This window comes from Bos javanicus, chromosome 17 (genome assembly GCF_032452875.1).
Source record: "Bos javanicus breed banteng chromosome 17, ARS-OSU_banteng_1.0, whole genome shotgun sequence".
NCBI lineage: Eukaryota > Metazoa > Chordata > Mammalia > Artiodactyla > Bovidae > Bos > Bos javanicus.
Genome location: NC_083884.1, coordinates 66,726,830 through 66,739,005, shown reverse-complemented (window position 1 = coordinate 66,739,005; position 12,176 = coordinate 66,726,830). Strand labels below are relative to the sequence as shown.

At 43.9% G+C, this 12,176-nt stretch overlaps 1 protein-coding gene across 2 annotated transcripts in view; it reads right to left on the bottom strand.

Annotated features, from left to right (window-relative positions):
• The window catches only part of SRRD (SRR1 domain containing), a 31,146-nt gene extending 18,972 nt beyond the window's left edge, over positions 1 to 12,174 (bottom strand). The window contains exon 1 of one of the 2 annotated variants that reach the window (XR_009730440.1): positions 11,975 to 12,174. Coding sequence is in view for 1 of the 2 variants with exons in the window: in XM_061385213.1 (XP_061241197.1) it covers positions 11,975 to 12,150 (176 nt within the window). In the remaining variant the exon portion in view is untranslated. The remainder of the gene's footprint in view (positions 1 to 11,974) is intronic. The other variant, XM_061385213.1, reaches the window with a different exon arrangement.
• Positions 12,175 to 12,176: the final 2 nt, after the last annotated feature.

Below are 12,176 nucleotides of genomic sequence, written 5' to 3'. Positions count from 1 at the left end.
AGTCTTTTCCAATGAGTCAACTCTTTGCATGAGGTGGCCAAAGTACTGGAGTTTCAGCTTTAGCATCATTCCTTCCAAAGAAATCCCAGGGCTGATCTCCTTCAGAATGGACTGGTTGGATCTCCTTGCAGTCTAAGGGAGTCTCAAGAGTCTTCTCCAACACCACAGTTCAAAAGCATCAATTCTTCAGTGCTCAGCTTTCTTCACAGTCCAACTCTCACATCCATACATGACCACTGGAAAAACCATAGCCTTGAGTAGACGAACCTTTGTTGGCAAAGTAATGTCTCTGCTTTTCAATATGCTATCTAGGTTGGTCATAACTTTCCTTCCAAGGAGTAACCTAACACACGGGGCACCCATACACAGAACAAATACTAACAGACATAAAGGGAGAAACTGACAGAAATCCAGAACAGTAGGAGAGGTTAGCACCCCACTCACATCAATAAAGTAACAGATACGAAATGATACAAAAAGAACAGTTAAGACTTAATGGGTATTTTTAGAACATTACATCCAAAAAAATACCCAGAATACACATTCTTTTCAATTGCACATGGAACATTCTCTAGGATTCACCACCTACTAGGGTACAAAACGAGCCTCAACAAATTTAAGAGCATGGAAATTATCTCAAGCATCTTTCCTGACCAAAACAGCATGAAACCGGGAATTAATCACAGAAAAAGAAATGAGAACAAAAACACACGATTACACGAGGACTAAGCAACAAGCTGCTAAAAAACTAGTGGGTCAGCAGTGAAATCAAAGAGGAGATTGAGAAAGGCTTTTGACAAATGGAAATGAAAGCACAAAATCTATGTGATGCGCTAAAAGCAGTTCTTAGAGGAAAGTTCACAGCAATGCAAGCCTTTCTCAAAAAACAAGAAAAATCTCATATAAAGAACCTAATTTATCACTTAAGAGAATTAGAAAAAGAACAAAAAAACCTAAAACCAGAGGGAAGAAAGTAATAAATGTCAGAGAGGAAATAAACAAGAGAGATTAGAAAACATAGATAAACTCAGTAAAACCAGAAACTGGTTCTGTGAAAGGATAAACACAATTGACAAAACTCGAGCCAGGCTCACCAAGGTGGAGAGTGACACCCCAAATCAACAAACAAGAAATGGAAAAGGAGACACAACAGAAACACAGAGCAGAGCACCAGGAACAATTACGAGCCAGCACAGCTGACAGCCTGGAAGAAATGGCTAAGTCTCTAAAAACACATAGCCCATCAAAACTGAATCAAGAAGAAATCCTCTGATCACCAGAAGTGAAATACCATCTGTAATTTAAAAACTCCCTACAAAGAAAAGTCCAGGACCAGAGGGCTTCAAAGGTAAATTGTACCAAACATGAGAAGAAGAACTGATACCAACCCTTAAGTGAAGTGAGAGTGAAGTGAAAGTCGCTCAGTCGTGTCCGACTCTCTGCAACTCCAGGGACTATACAGTCGACCATGGCATTCTCCAGGCCAGAACACTGAAGTGGGCAGCCTTTCCCTTCCCCAGGGGATCTTCCCAACCCAGGGATGAAACCCAGGTCTCCCGCACTGCAGGCAGATTCTTTACCAGCTGAGCCCCCAGGGAAGCCCAATCCTTCTCAAACTCTTCCCAAAAAAATGGAGAGGAAGCAGCACTCCCAAAGACATTCTATGAAACCATCATTACCCTGATACGAAAACCAGACAGAAACATCACAAAAAAGAAGAAAATTATAGGCCAATATTTTTGATGAATATAGATGCAAAAATTCTCAACAAAATATTAACTGAATCCAATAACGCATAAAAAGATTACACACTGCATCAAGTGAGATCCACCCCAGGTTCACAGAGATGGTCCAACGTACGCAAAATCAATCAATGGGACAAACTGAAGACAAAAACGCGCTATCACCATCTGTTAGGTACAGAAAAAGCGTTTGACAAAATTCAATATCCTTTCATGATTTTTTTGAAAAACTCTTTCTAAAGTGGATATAGAGGGAAACATCTCAGGATAATGAAAGCTATTTATGGCAAGTGAAAGTGTTAATCGCTCAGTCCTGTCTGACTCTCTGTGACCCCATGGACTGTAGCCCACCAGGCTCCTCTGTCCATGGAATTCTCCAGGCAAGAATACTGGAGTGGGTTGCCATGACCTCCTCCAGGGATTGAACCCATGTCTCTAATGTCCTCTGCATCGGCAGGTGGATTCTTTACCATGAGTGCCACCTGGGGAACCCATTTATGACAAACCCAAAGGCAACATGATATTAACTGGTGAAAAGCTGAAAGCGTTCCCCTTAATATCTGGAAGAAGATAAGGATGCCCACTCTCACCTCTTCTTTTACAGTATTGGAAGTGCTAGCCACAGCAATCAAATAAGGAAAAGAAACAAAAGATATTCAAATTGGGAAGGAAGAAATAAAATTCTCATTATATGCAGAAAATACAATACTGTATATAAAAAACACTAAAGACCTCACACAAAAACTACTAGAACTGATAAATTCAGAACAGCAGAAACAAACTGACTGCATTTCTTTACACAAAAAATATCATAAAGGGAATGAAGAAAAAAAAAAACCTCTTAAAATTTCATCCTCGCCCCTCCCCCACCACCAAAATAAAATACTCTGGAGTAAACCTGACCAAGGAAGTGAAACACACACTGAGAACTATAAAACATTAATAAAGGAAATTCAAGATGACTCATGTCCCACGCTCTTGGATTGGACGAATATTATTAAAATGTCCATACTACCCAAAGTAATATGCAGATTTAATGTGATCCCTATCAAGTTACCCATGACATTTTTTTACATAACTAGAACAAATAATCCGAAAATTTAAACAGAATCATAAAAGATCCAGAATTGCCAAAGCAATCCAGAAGAAAAAGAACAAAGCTGGAGGCACAACCCTCCCAGACGTCAGATAACGCTACAAAGCTATGGTAATCAAAGCAGTGTGGCACTGGCCCAAAACCAGACATATGGATCAACAGAACAGAACAGACAGCCCAGAGGTACTGCCACACGTCTGTGGTGAATCAATACTTCACAGAGGAGGCAATGATACACAATGGGAAAAAGACCGCTTCTTCAGCAAGTGGTGCAGGGAAAGCCAGACAGCCTCACGTAAATCAGTGATGTTGGAACACACCATCTCACCATACACAAAAAGACCCAAAATGGACTAAAGACTTAAATATAATGCATGGCACCATAAAAGTCCTAGAAGATATCATAAGCAAGATATTCTCTGACGTAAGTTATACCAATGTTTTCTTAGGTCAATTTCTCAAGGCAACAGAAATAAAAAATAAATGAAGTGAAGTAAAGTGAAAGTCGCTAAGTCATGTCTGACTCTTTGAGACCCCATGGACTATACAGTCCACGGAATTCTCCAGGCCAGAATACTGGAGTGGGTAGCCTTTCCCTTCTCCAGAGGATCTTCTCAACCCAGCAACTTAAGGCAGGTCTCCCGCACTGCAGGCAGATTCTTTACCAGCTGAGCCACAAGGGAAGCCCTAAATGGGATCTAATCAAACTTAAAAACTCAAGCTTCTGCACAGCAAAGGAAACCACAAACAAATGAAAAGGCAACCTAAAGAATGGGATAAAGTATCTGTGAACAATGCAACTGACAAGGGTTTAATTTACAAAATACATAAGGAGCTCACAAAACAACAAAACATGAAACAACCAACTGAAAAACGGGCATAAGACCTAAACAGACCTTTTTTCAAAGAAGAAATACAGGTGGCCAATAGGCACGTGAGAAGACGCTCATCACAGCTAATTACCAGAGCAGTGCACATCAGAACTACAATGAGCTATCTATCCCCTCACATCCACCAGAACGGCTTTAAAAAGTCTACTGATATCAAATGCTGGAGAAAGGCACGGAGAAAGGGGGGTCCTCTGCACTGCCGCTGGGAATGTAAGTTGGTGCAGCCACGCGGAAAACACTTACGGAGGTTCCTCAGCAAACTTAAAATAGAATAACCATATGATATGGCAATCCCACTCCTGGGCATATATCCGAACAAAGCTATAATTTAAAAAGATACACGAAACCTATATTCATAGCAGTACGATTCACAACAGCCAAGGCATGGGAACAACCTAAGCGTTAACTGACAGATGAATAAAGAAGATGTGTGTGTGTGTGTGTGTGTGTGTGTGTGTGTGTGTGTGTGTGTGATGGAATACTACTCAGCCATAAAAAAGACACCATTTGCAGCAACACAGCTGGAAGCAGAGATTACCATACTAAGTGAACTAAGTCAGAAACAGAAGGACCACATGGTATCAATTATATGTGGGATCTAAAGTACAACACAAATGAACTTGCCTAGGAATCCAAATCACTCATGGACACAGACAACAGGCTGCTGCTGCTGCTGCTGCTGCTGAGTCGCTTCAGTCATGTCCCACTCTGTGCGACCCCAGAGACGGCAGCCCACCAGGCTCCCCCGTCCCTGGGATTCTCCAGGCAAGAACACTGGAGTGGGTTGCCATTTCCTTCTCCAGTGCATGAAAGGGAAAAGTGAAAGTGAAGTCGCTCAGTCGTGTCCGACCCTCAGCGACCCCATGGACTGCGGCCCACCAGGCTCCTCCGTCCGTGGGATTTTCCAGGCGAGAGTGCTGGAGTGGGTGCCGTTGCCTTCTCCGAGAGAACAGGCTGGTGGCCCCCAGAGCAGAGGGGAGAGAGGGCTGGCGTGGGAGGCGGGGTCAGCAGATGACACTTCCATATAGAGAAGGGATAAACCACACGGGCCTACTGTACAGCAGAGAGCTACAGCCAATCTCCTGTGAGAAACCACAATGAAAAGAACATATAAAAAAGAATGCATATGTTAACATACGATAAATGAATCACTTTGCTGTACAACAGAAATTAACACAGTTTAAATCAACTACACTTCAATAAAAAATACTGATCAGAAAAAAAAAGAAACAACCTCATATACAACTGCATCAAAAAGATTTTTATACCTAAAAAAGAATAAAATACCTGAGAATAAATGTAACCAAGCAAGTGAAAGATTCACATACTGAAAAAGACAAGATATTAAAGAAAGAAAACTGAAGAAGACACAAATAAGTGGAAACATATTTCCTGATCATGGATTGCAATTAATGTTGTTAAAATGCCCATATTACCTGAAGAAATTTACAGATTCAATGCAATCCTCATCAAAATTCCCATGGCATTTTTAATGAAACAGGACAAATAATTCTAAAATTTGTATGGAACCACAAAAGACCCCAAATAGCCAAAGCAATCTTGAGAAAGAACAACAAGGCTAGAGCTACCATGCCCTCTGATTTCAAATCTATCACAAAACTATAGTAATTAAAACAGTATAGTTTTGGTTTAAACACACACACACAGATCAGTGGAACAGAACAGAGCCTAGAAATAAATCCACTCCATCTACGGTCAGTTAATTTACAACAAAGGAGCCAAGAATGCAAAATGGAAAAGACAGTCTCTTCAATAAACTGCATTTGGAAAAACTGACATCCACATTAAAAAAAAAAGAAGAAGAAAGCTAGACCACTATCTTACACCATACACAAAGCTCAACTCAAAATGGATTTAGACTTAAACATAAGACTTGAGATCAGGACTTCCTTGGTGGTCTAGCTGCTAAGACTCCACACTCCCGATGCAGGGGGCATGGGTCTGACGCCTGGTTGGCGCACTAGATCTCACACGCCGCAATTAAAAGATGGAGCATGCCGCAACTGAGAACCGGTGCGGCCAGACAAACAAAACTGCGTATACTTTTAGAAAGACCGGAAACCATAAAACTCCTGGAAGAAATCACAGGCAGTAAACGTGACACAAGTATTTGTGATGCTTGTCTGTTTCTATTTATCAAAAATTTTTTGGTGATGATATTTTAAATCTAACACCAAAAGTACAAGTAACAAAAGTAAAAATAAGTGGAACTACATCAAACTAAAAAGCTTCTGCATGGCACCTGTAACCATGGACACAATGAACAGGCAACATACCGAATGGGAGACAGTATCTGCAAACCACGTATCTGCTAAGGGCTTAATATCCAAAGCATACAGAGAACACACAACAGCAAAACACCCCAAACACTTCGATTAAAATATGGGCAGGAGATCTGAACACACCTTTTTTCCGAAGAAGACATACAGATGGCCAACAGGTTCATGAAAAGCTGCTCAACATCACTAAACAGTAGAGAAGTACAAACGAAAGCCACCATGAGTTACCACCTCATACCTCTTAGGATGGCTATATCAAGAAGACAGAGAAATAACAAGTGCTGGTAAGGATGTGGACAGAGGAGAACTCTGGCGTACTGCCGGTAGAAATGTCCACTGGCGCGGCCACTACGGGGAACAGTATCAAAAAATTAACAACAGAACTACCATTTGAGGGGTCCCCGACAGTCCAGTGGCTAAGACTTCACGTTCCAACACAGGGGGTGTGGGCTCCATCCCTGGTTGGGGAGTTAAGACCCCATATGTGACTTGGCCAAAACAAAAACCAAAACCGCCAAAGCGTACCATAGAAACAATGTGGTAACAAACTCAGTGAAGACTTTAAAGATGGCCCACACCAAAAAAAAAGTCTTAAAAGAACTACCATTTGAGCCAACAATTCTACTTGTGGGTATTCCTCCGAAGAAAATGAAAACACTATTTCGAAAACCCACGTGCATTCACGGCATTCACGCCCACGCTCACTGCAGCACGATCTGCGACAGCCCAAGATGTGGAAGCAGCGTATGTGCCCATCACGGGAGAAAGGGCACAGGAACTGGGAGAACACACACACTCCAAGACACCAGATCCTCACAAAAACTCTACAAAAAGGCAAAACGATACAACACCGACAGATGAGCCCCCCAGGTCAGAAGGGGGCCAACATGCTACCAGGAAGAGCGGAGGACAGCTACTAACAGCTCCGGAAAGGCCAAAGCGGAAACGACGCTCAGGGTGGATGTCTGGTGATGAAAGTAAAATCCGATGCTGCGAAGAACAATATTGCAAAGGATCCTGGAATGTTAGGTCCGTGCATCAGGGTAAACTGGACGTGGTCAAGCAGGAGATGGCAAGAGTAAACATCGACGTCTTAGGAATCAGTGAACTAGAATGGAGGGGAACGGGCAAAGTTAATTCAGCTGACCACTGTATCTCCTCTGTGGGCAAGAACCCCATAGAAGAACTGGAGTAGCCCTCAGAGTCAATAAGAGAGTCTGAAATGCAGTACTTGGGTGCAACTTCAAGAATGACAATGATCTCAGTTCATTCCCAAGGCAAACCATTCAGTATCACAGTAATCCAAGTCTGATGCAGAAAAAGTCAATGAAGACCTAGAAGACCGCCTAGAACTAACACCAAAAAGAGATGTCCTATTCATCAGAGGGGGCTGGAATGCAAAAGTAGGGAGTCAAGAGATATCTGGAGTATCAACAGGCAATTTTGGCCTTGGAGTACAAAATGAAGCAGGGCAAAGTCTAACAGAATTCTGCCAAGAGAATGCACTGGTCACAGCTAACACCCTTTTTCAACAACACAAGAGACAACTTTGCACATGGACATCACCAAATGGTCAACATCAAAATCAGACTGATTACATTCTTTGTAGCCGAAGATGGAGAAGCTGTATATAGTCAGCAAAAACAAGACCAGGAGCTGACTATGGCTCAGACCATCAGCTCCTTATGGCAAAATTCAGGATTAAATTAAAGAAAGTGGGGAAAACCACCAGGCTAGTCAGGTACGACTTAAATCCAATCCCCTATGAGTGTAAGTGGAGATGACAAACAGATTCAAGGGACTGGATCCAGCAGACAGACTCCCTGCAGAACAACGCACAGAGGCCTGTAGTGCTGTACAGGAGGCGGCGAGAAAGACCATCCCAAAGGAAAGAAAAGCAAGAAGGCAAAGGGCTGGTCTGAGGAGGCTTTACAAGTAGCTGAGGAAAGAAGAGAAGCGAAAAGCAAGGGAGAAAGGGAAAGGTTCAGCCAACTAAACGTGGAGTTCCAGAGGACAGCACGGAGGGGCAGATGGCCTTCTTCAATGAACAGTGCAGAGAAACAGAGGAAGACAACAGAGGGGAAAGACGAGAGGTCTCCCCCAGAAAATCAGAAACATCAAAGGAGCACTTCATCCAAAGATGGGCACAATAAAGGACAGAAACGGTAAAGACCTAAGAGAAGCAGAAAAGATAGAAGAGAAGAGAAGCAGAAAAGAAAGAAAGAATACACACAACTGTACAAAAAAGATCTTAACGACCCAGATAACAACAGAGGTACAGTCTCTCACTCAGAACCAGACATTCTGGAGTGTGAAGTCAAGTGGGCCTTGGGAAGCACTGCTGTCAAGAACAGAGAAGGCAACGGCACCCCACTCCAGCACTTCTGCCTGGAAAATCCCATGGATGGAGGAGCCTGGTAGGCTGCAGTCCATGGGGTCGCAAAGAGTCGGACACGACTGAGAGACTTGACTTTCACTTTTCACTTTCATGCATTGGAGAAGGAAATGGCAATCCACTCCAGTGTTCTTGCCTGGAGAATCCCAGGGATGGCGGAGCCTGGTGGGCTGCTGTCTATGGGGTCGCACAGAGTCAGACATGACTGAAGCGACTTAGCGGCAGCAGCAGCAGCTGTCAAGAAAGCTAGAGGAGGTGATGGATTTCCAGCAAAGCTACTTAGAATCCTAAAAGATGATGCTATCAAAGTGTTGCACTCAAAGGTGAGCAAATCTGGAAAATCCAGCAGTGGGCACAGGACTGGAAAAGGTCAATCTTCATTCAAATTCCCAAGAAGGGTAGTACTAAAGAATGTTCAAACCACTGGACAATTGCACTCATCTCCCATGCTAGTAAGGTTAGGCTCAAAATCCTCCAAGCTAGGCTTCAACATTACATGAACCGAGAACTTCCAGATGTTCAAGCTGGGTTTAGAAAAGGCAGAGGAACTAGAGATCAAATTGTCAACATTCGCTGGATCACAGAGGAAGCAAAGAATTCCAGAAAAACACCTACCTCTGTTTCAATGACTACGCTAAAGCCTTTGACTGTGTGGATCATTAAAAACTGTGGAAAACTCATAGAGATAGGAATACCAGACCATCTTACCTGTCTCCTGAGAAACCTGTATGCAGGTCAAAAAGCAACAGTTAGAATCCTGTATGGAACAACTGACTGGCTCGGAACTGAGAAAGGAGTACAAGGCTGTTTATTGTCACCCTGTTTATTTAACTTATACACAGAGCACATCATGCAAAATGCTGGCCTGGGTGAGTTACAAGCAGGAATCAAGATCGCTGGGAGAAGTATCAACAACCTCTGATAAAATACGCAGATAATACCACTCATATGGCAGAAAGCAAAGAGGAACTAAAGAGCCTCTTGATGAGGGTGAAGGAGGAGAATGAAAAAGCCAGCTTAAAATTCAATATTAAAAAAACTAAGATCATAGCATCCGGTCCCATCACTTCATGGCAAATAGAAGGGGAAAAGTGGACGCGTGACAGATTTCCTCTTCTTAGGCTCTAAAATCACTGCTGATGTTGACTGTAGCCATAAAATTAGAGGACAATTGCTTCTTGGCAGGAAAGCTATGACAAACCTAGACAGAATATTAAAAAGCAGAGATCATTTTGCTAACAAGTGAAAGTCACTCAGTCATGTCCAGCTATTTGTGACCCCATGGACTATATAGTCCATGTATTCTCCAGGCCAAAATACTGGAGTGGGTAGCCGTTCCCCTCTCCAGCAGATCTTCCCAACCCAGGGATCGAACCCAGATCTCCTGCATTGCAGGTGGATTCTTTACCAACTGAGCCACAAGGGAAGCCCAATATAGTCATAAAGTCATAGCCATGGTTTTCCAGCAGTCAGCCATAGGTACATATAGTCAAAGCCATGGTTTTCCAGCAGTCATGTATCGATGTGAGAGTTGGACCATAAAGAAGGTTCAGCACCAAAGAACTGATGTTTTCAAAGTCCGGTGCTAAAGAAGACTCTTTAGAGTCCCTTGGACAGCAAGGAGATCAAACCAGTCAATCCTAAAGGAAATCAACCCTGAATATTTATTGGAAGTACTGATGCTGAAGCTCCAATAACTTGGAAAAGACCCTGATGATGAGAAAGACTGAGGATAGGAGAAGGGAGCGAGAGAGGATGAGATGGTTGGATGGCAGGATGGCATCACCAACTCAATGGACATGAGTTTGAGCAAACTCAGGGAGATGGTGAAGGACAGGGAAGCCTGGTGTGCTGCAGTTCCTAGGGTCCCAAAGAGTCAGACATGACTTAATCTGTCTTGTATCAATCTGATTATTAGAGCAGCCAGAAGAACCTAGAAGAGTAGATTGTTCCTCCTCAACACTATATAAAGTACACAGCAAAGCATGGAGGGGTGGGGGTGGGATAAACCAGAATAATGGAGAGCTTTGAAGTTACCAAAGTTTTGAAGGAAGTTCTGAAGTTCCCTGGTTCCAAACAGGGAAAGGAGAACGTCAAGGCTGTATATTGTCACCCTGCTTATTTAACTTATATGCAGAGTGCATCATGAGAAACGCTGGGCTGGATGAAGCACAGCTGGAATCAAGATTGCCGGGAGAAATATCAATAACCTCAGATATGCAGATGACACCATCCTTATGGCAGAAAGTGAAGAACTAAAGAGCCTCTTGATGAAAGTGAAAGAGGAGAGTGAAAAAGTTGTTTTAAAACTCAACATTCAGAAAACTAAGATCATAGCATCTGGTCCCATCACTTCATGGGAAATAGATGGAGAAACAGTTAACGGACTTTATTCTGGGGGGCTCCAAAATCACTGCAGATGGTGACTGCAGCCATGAAATTAAAAGACACTTGCTCCTTGGAAGAAAAGTTATGACCAACCTAGACAGCATATTAAAAAGCAGAGACATTACTTTGCCAACAAAGGTCCATCTAGTCAAGGCTATGGTTTTTCCAGTGGTCATGTATGGATGTGAGAGTTGGACTGTGAAGAAAGCTGAGCACCGAAGAACTGATGCTTTTGAACTGTGGTGTTGGAGAACACTTTTGAGAGTCCCTTGAACAGCAAGGAGATCCAACCAGTCCATCCTAAAGGAAATCAGTCCTGAATATTCATTGGAAGGACTGATGCTGAAGCTGAAACTCCAATACTTTGGCCACCCGACGTCAAGAACTGACTCTTGGAAAAGACCCTGATGCTGGGAAAGACTGAAGGTGGGAGAAGGGGACGACAGAGGATGAGATGGTTGGATGGCATCACCGACTCAATGGACATGAGTTTAAGTAAACTGGGGGAGTTGGTGATGGAGAGGGAAGCTTGGCGTGCTGCAGTCCATGGGGTCGCAAAGAGTCCGACATGACTAAGATGAACTGAACTTGAAGTTACCAAAGACAAAGGTTTGAAACCTGGCTCTATACACATCTAGAAACCGTTTTTCTTCGAGACTCGGTGCCCCATCGGGACCCTAGCGTGGCTGAGATGTTCATCTCGATAAAGAGCGCTTAAGCCAGTGTCAGCCACAAAGCAGCAGCTCCTCAATTAACCAAGGATGAGACTCGTGAAAATGACTATCAAGTGTGCACGCTGCGGCCCTGGTGTGAGCAAAACCACTGATGACCGATATCAGCATTATATTCATACCGAACACGGGCAGCGCGCTTACCACGCGCCAGATACTGTTTGGAATGCTGCAACCATTTACTAATGCACTGAACCCTCGAAACAAGCCTAAATAGGTACTATTACTATTTTCACGCCCACTGGCCACGCCAGTTGCAACCGCCGTAAGAGACGTTATTGCGTGCTTATTACAATAATGAGCTCTTTATCTCTGTTACCTCCACCCAGAACCCTTAAGTCCTGAGCGTTAAAGGGGACAAACGGCGAGACTGGGGCTCGGGGAGACTCCCACGGGCGTGAAGTCTGGACCCAGGACCGAGTCCGTCCTTACCTGGCTTCCTGGATGCGACGAAGCACGACTCCACCGTCCACCTCGGGCTCGGCTCCCGGGGTCCCAGCGGCCGCCGCAGCCTCCCTCCGCTTCGGACGCCGAGCCGCTGAGCGCCTTCTCCGCGGAGAAGCCGCCCGCCAGGTTTCTCCTGTCGCCGCCGCCGCCGCCGCCGCCATGGGCCTCCGACGTCACGGCGCGCTCG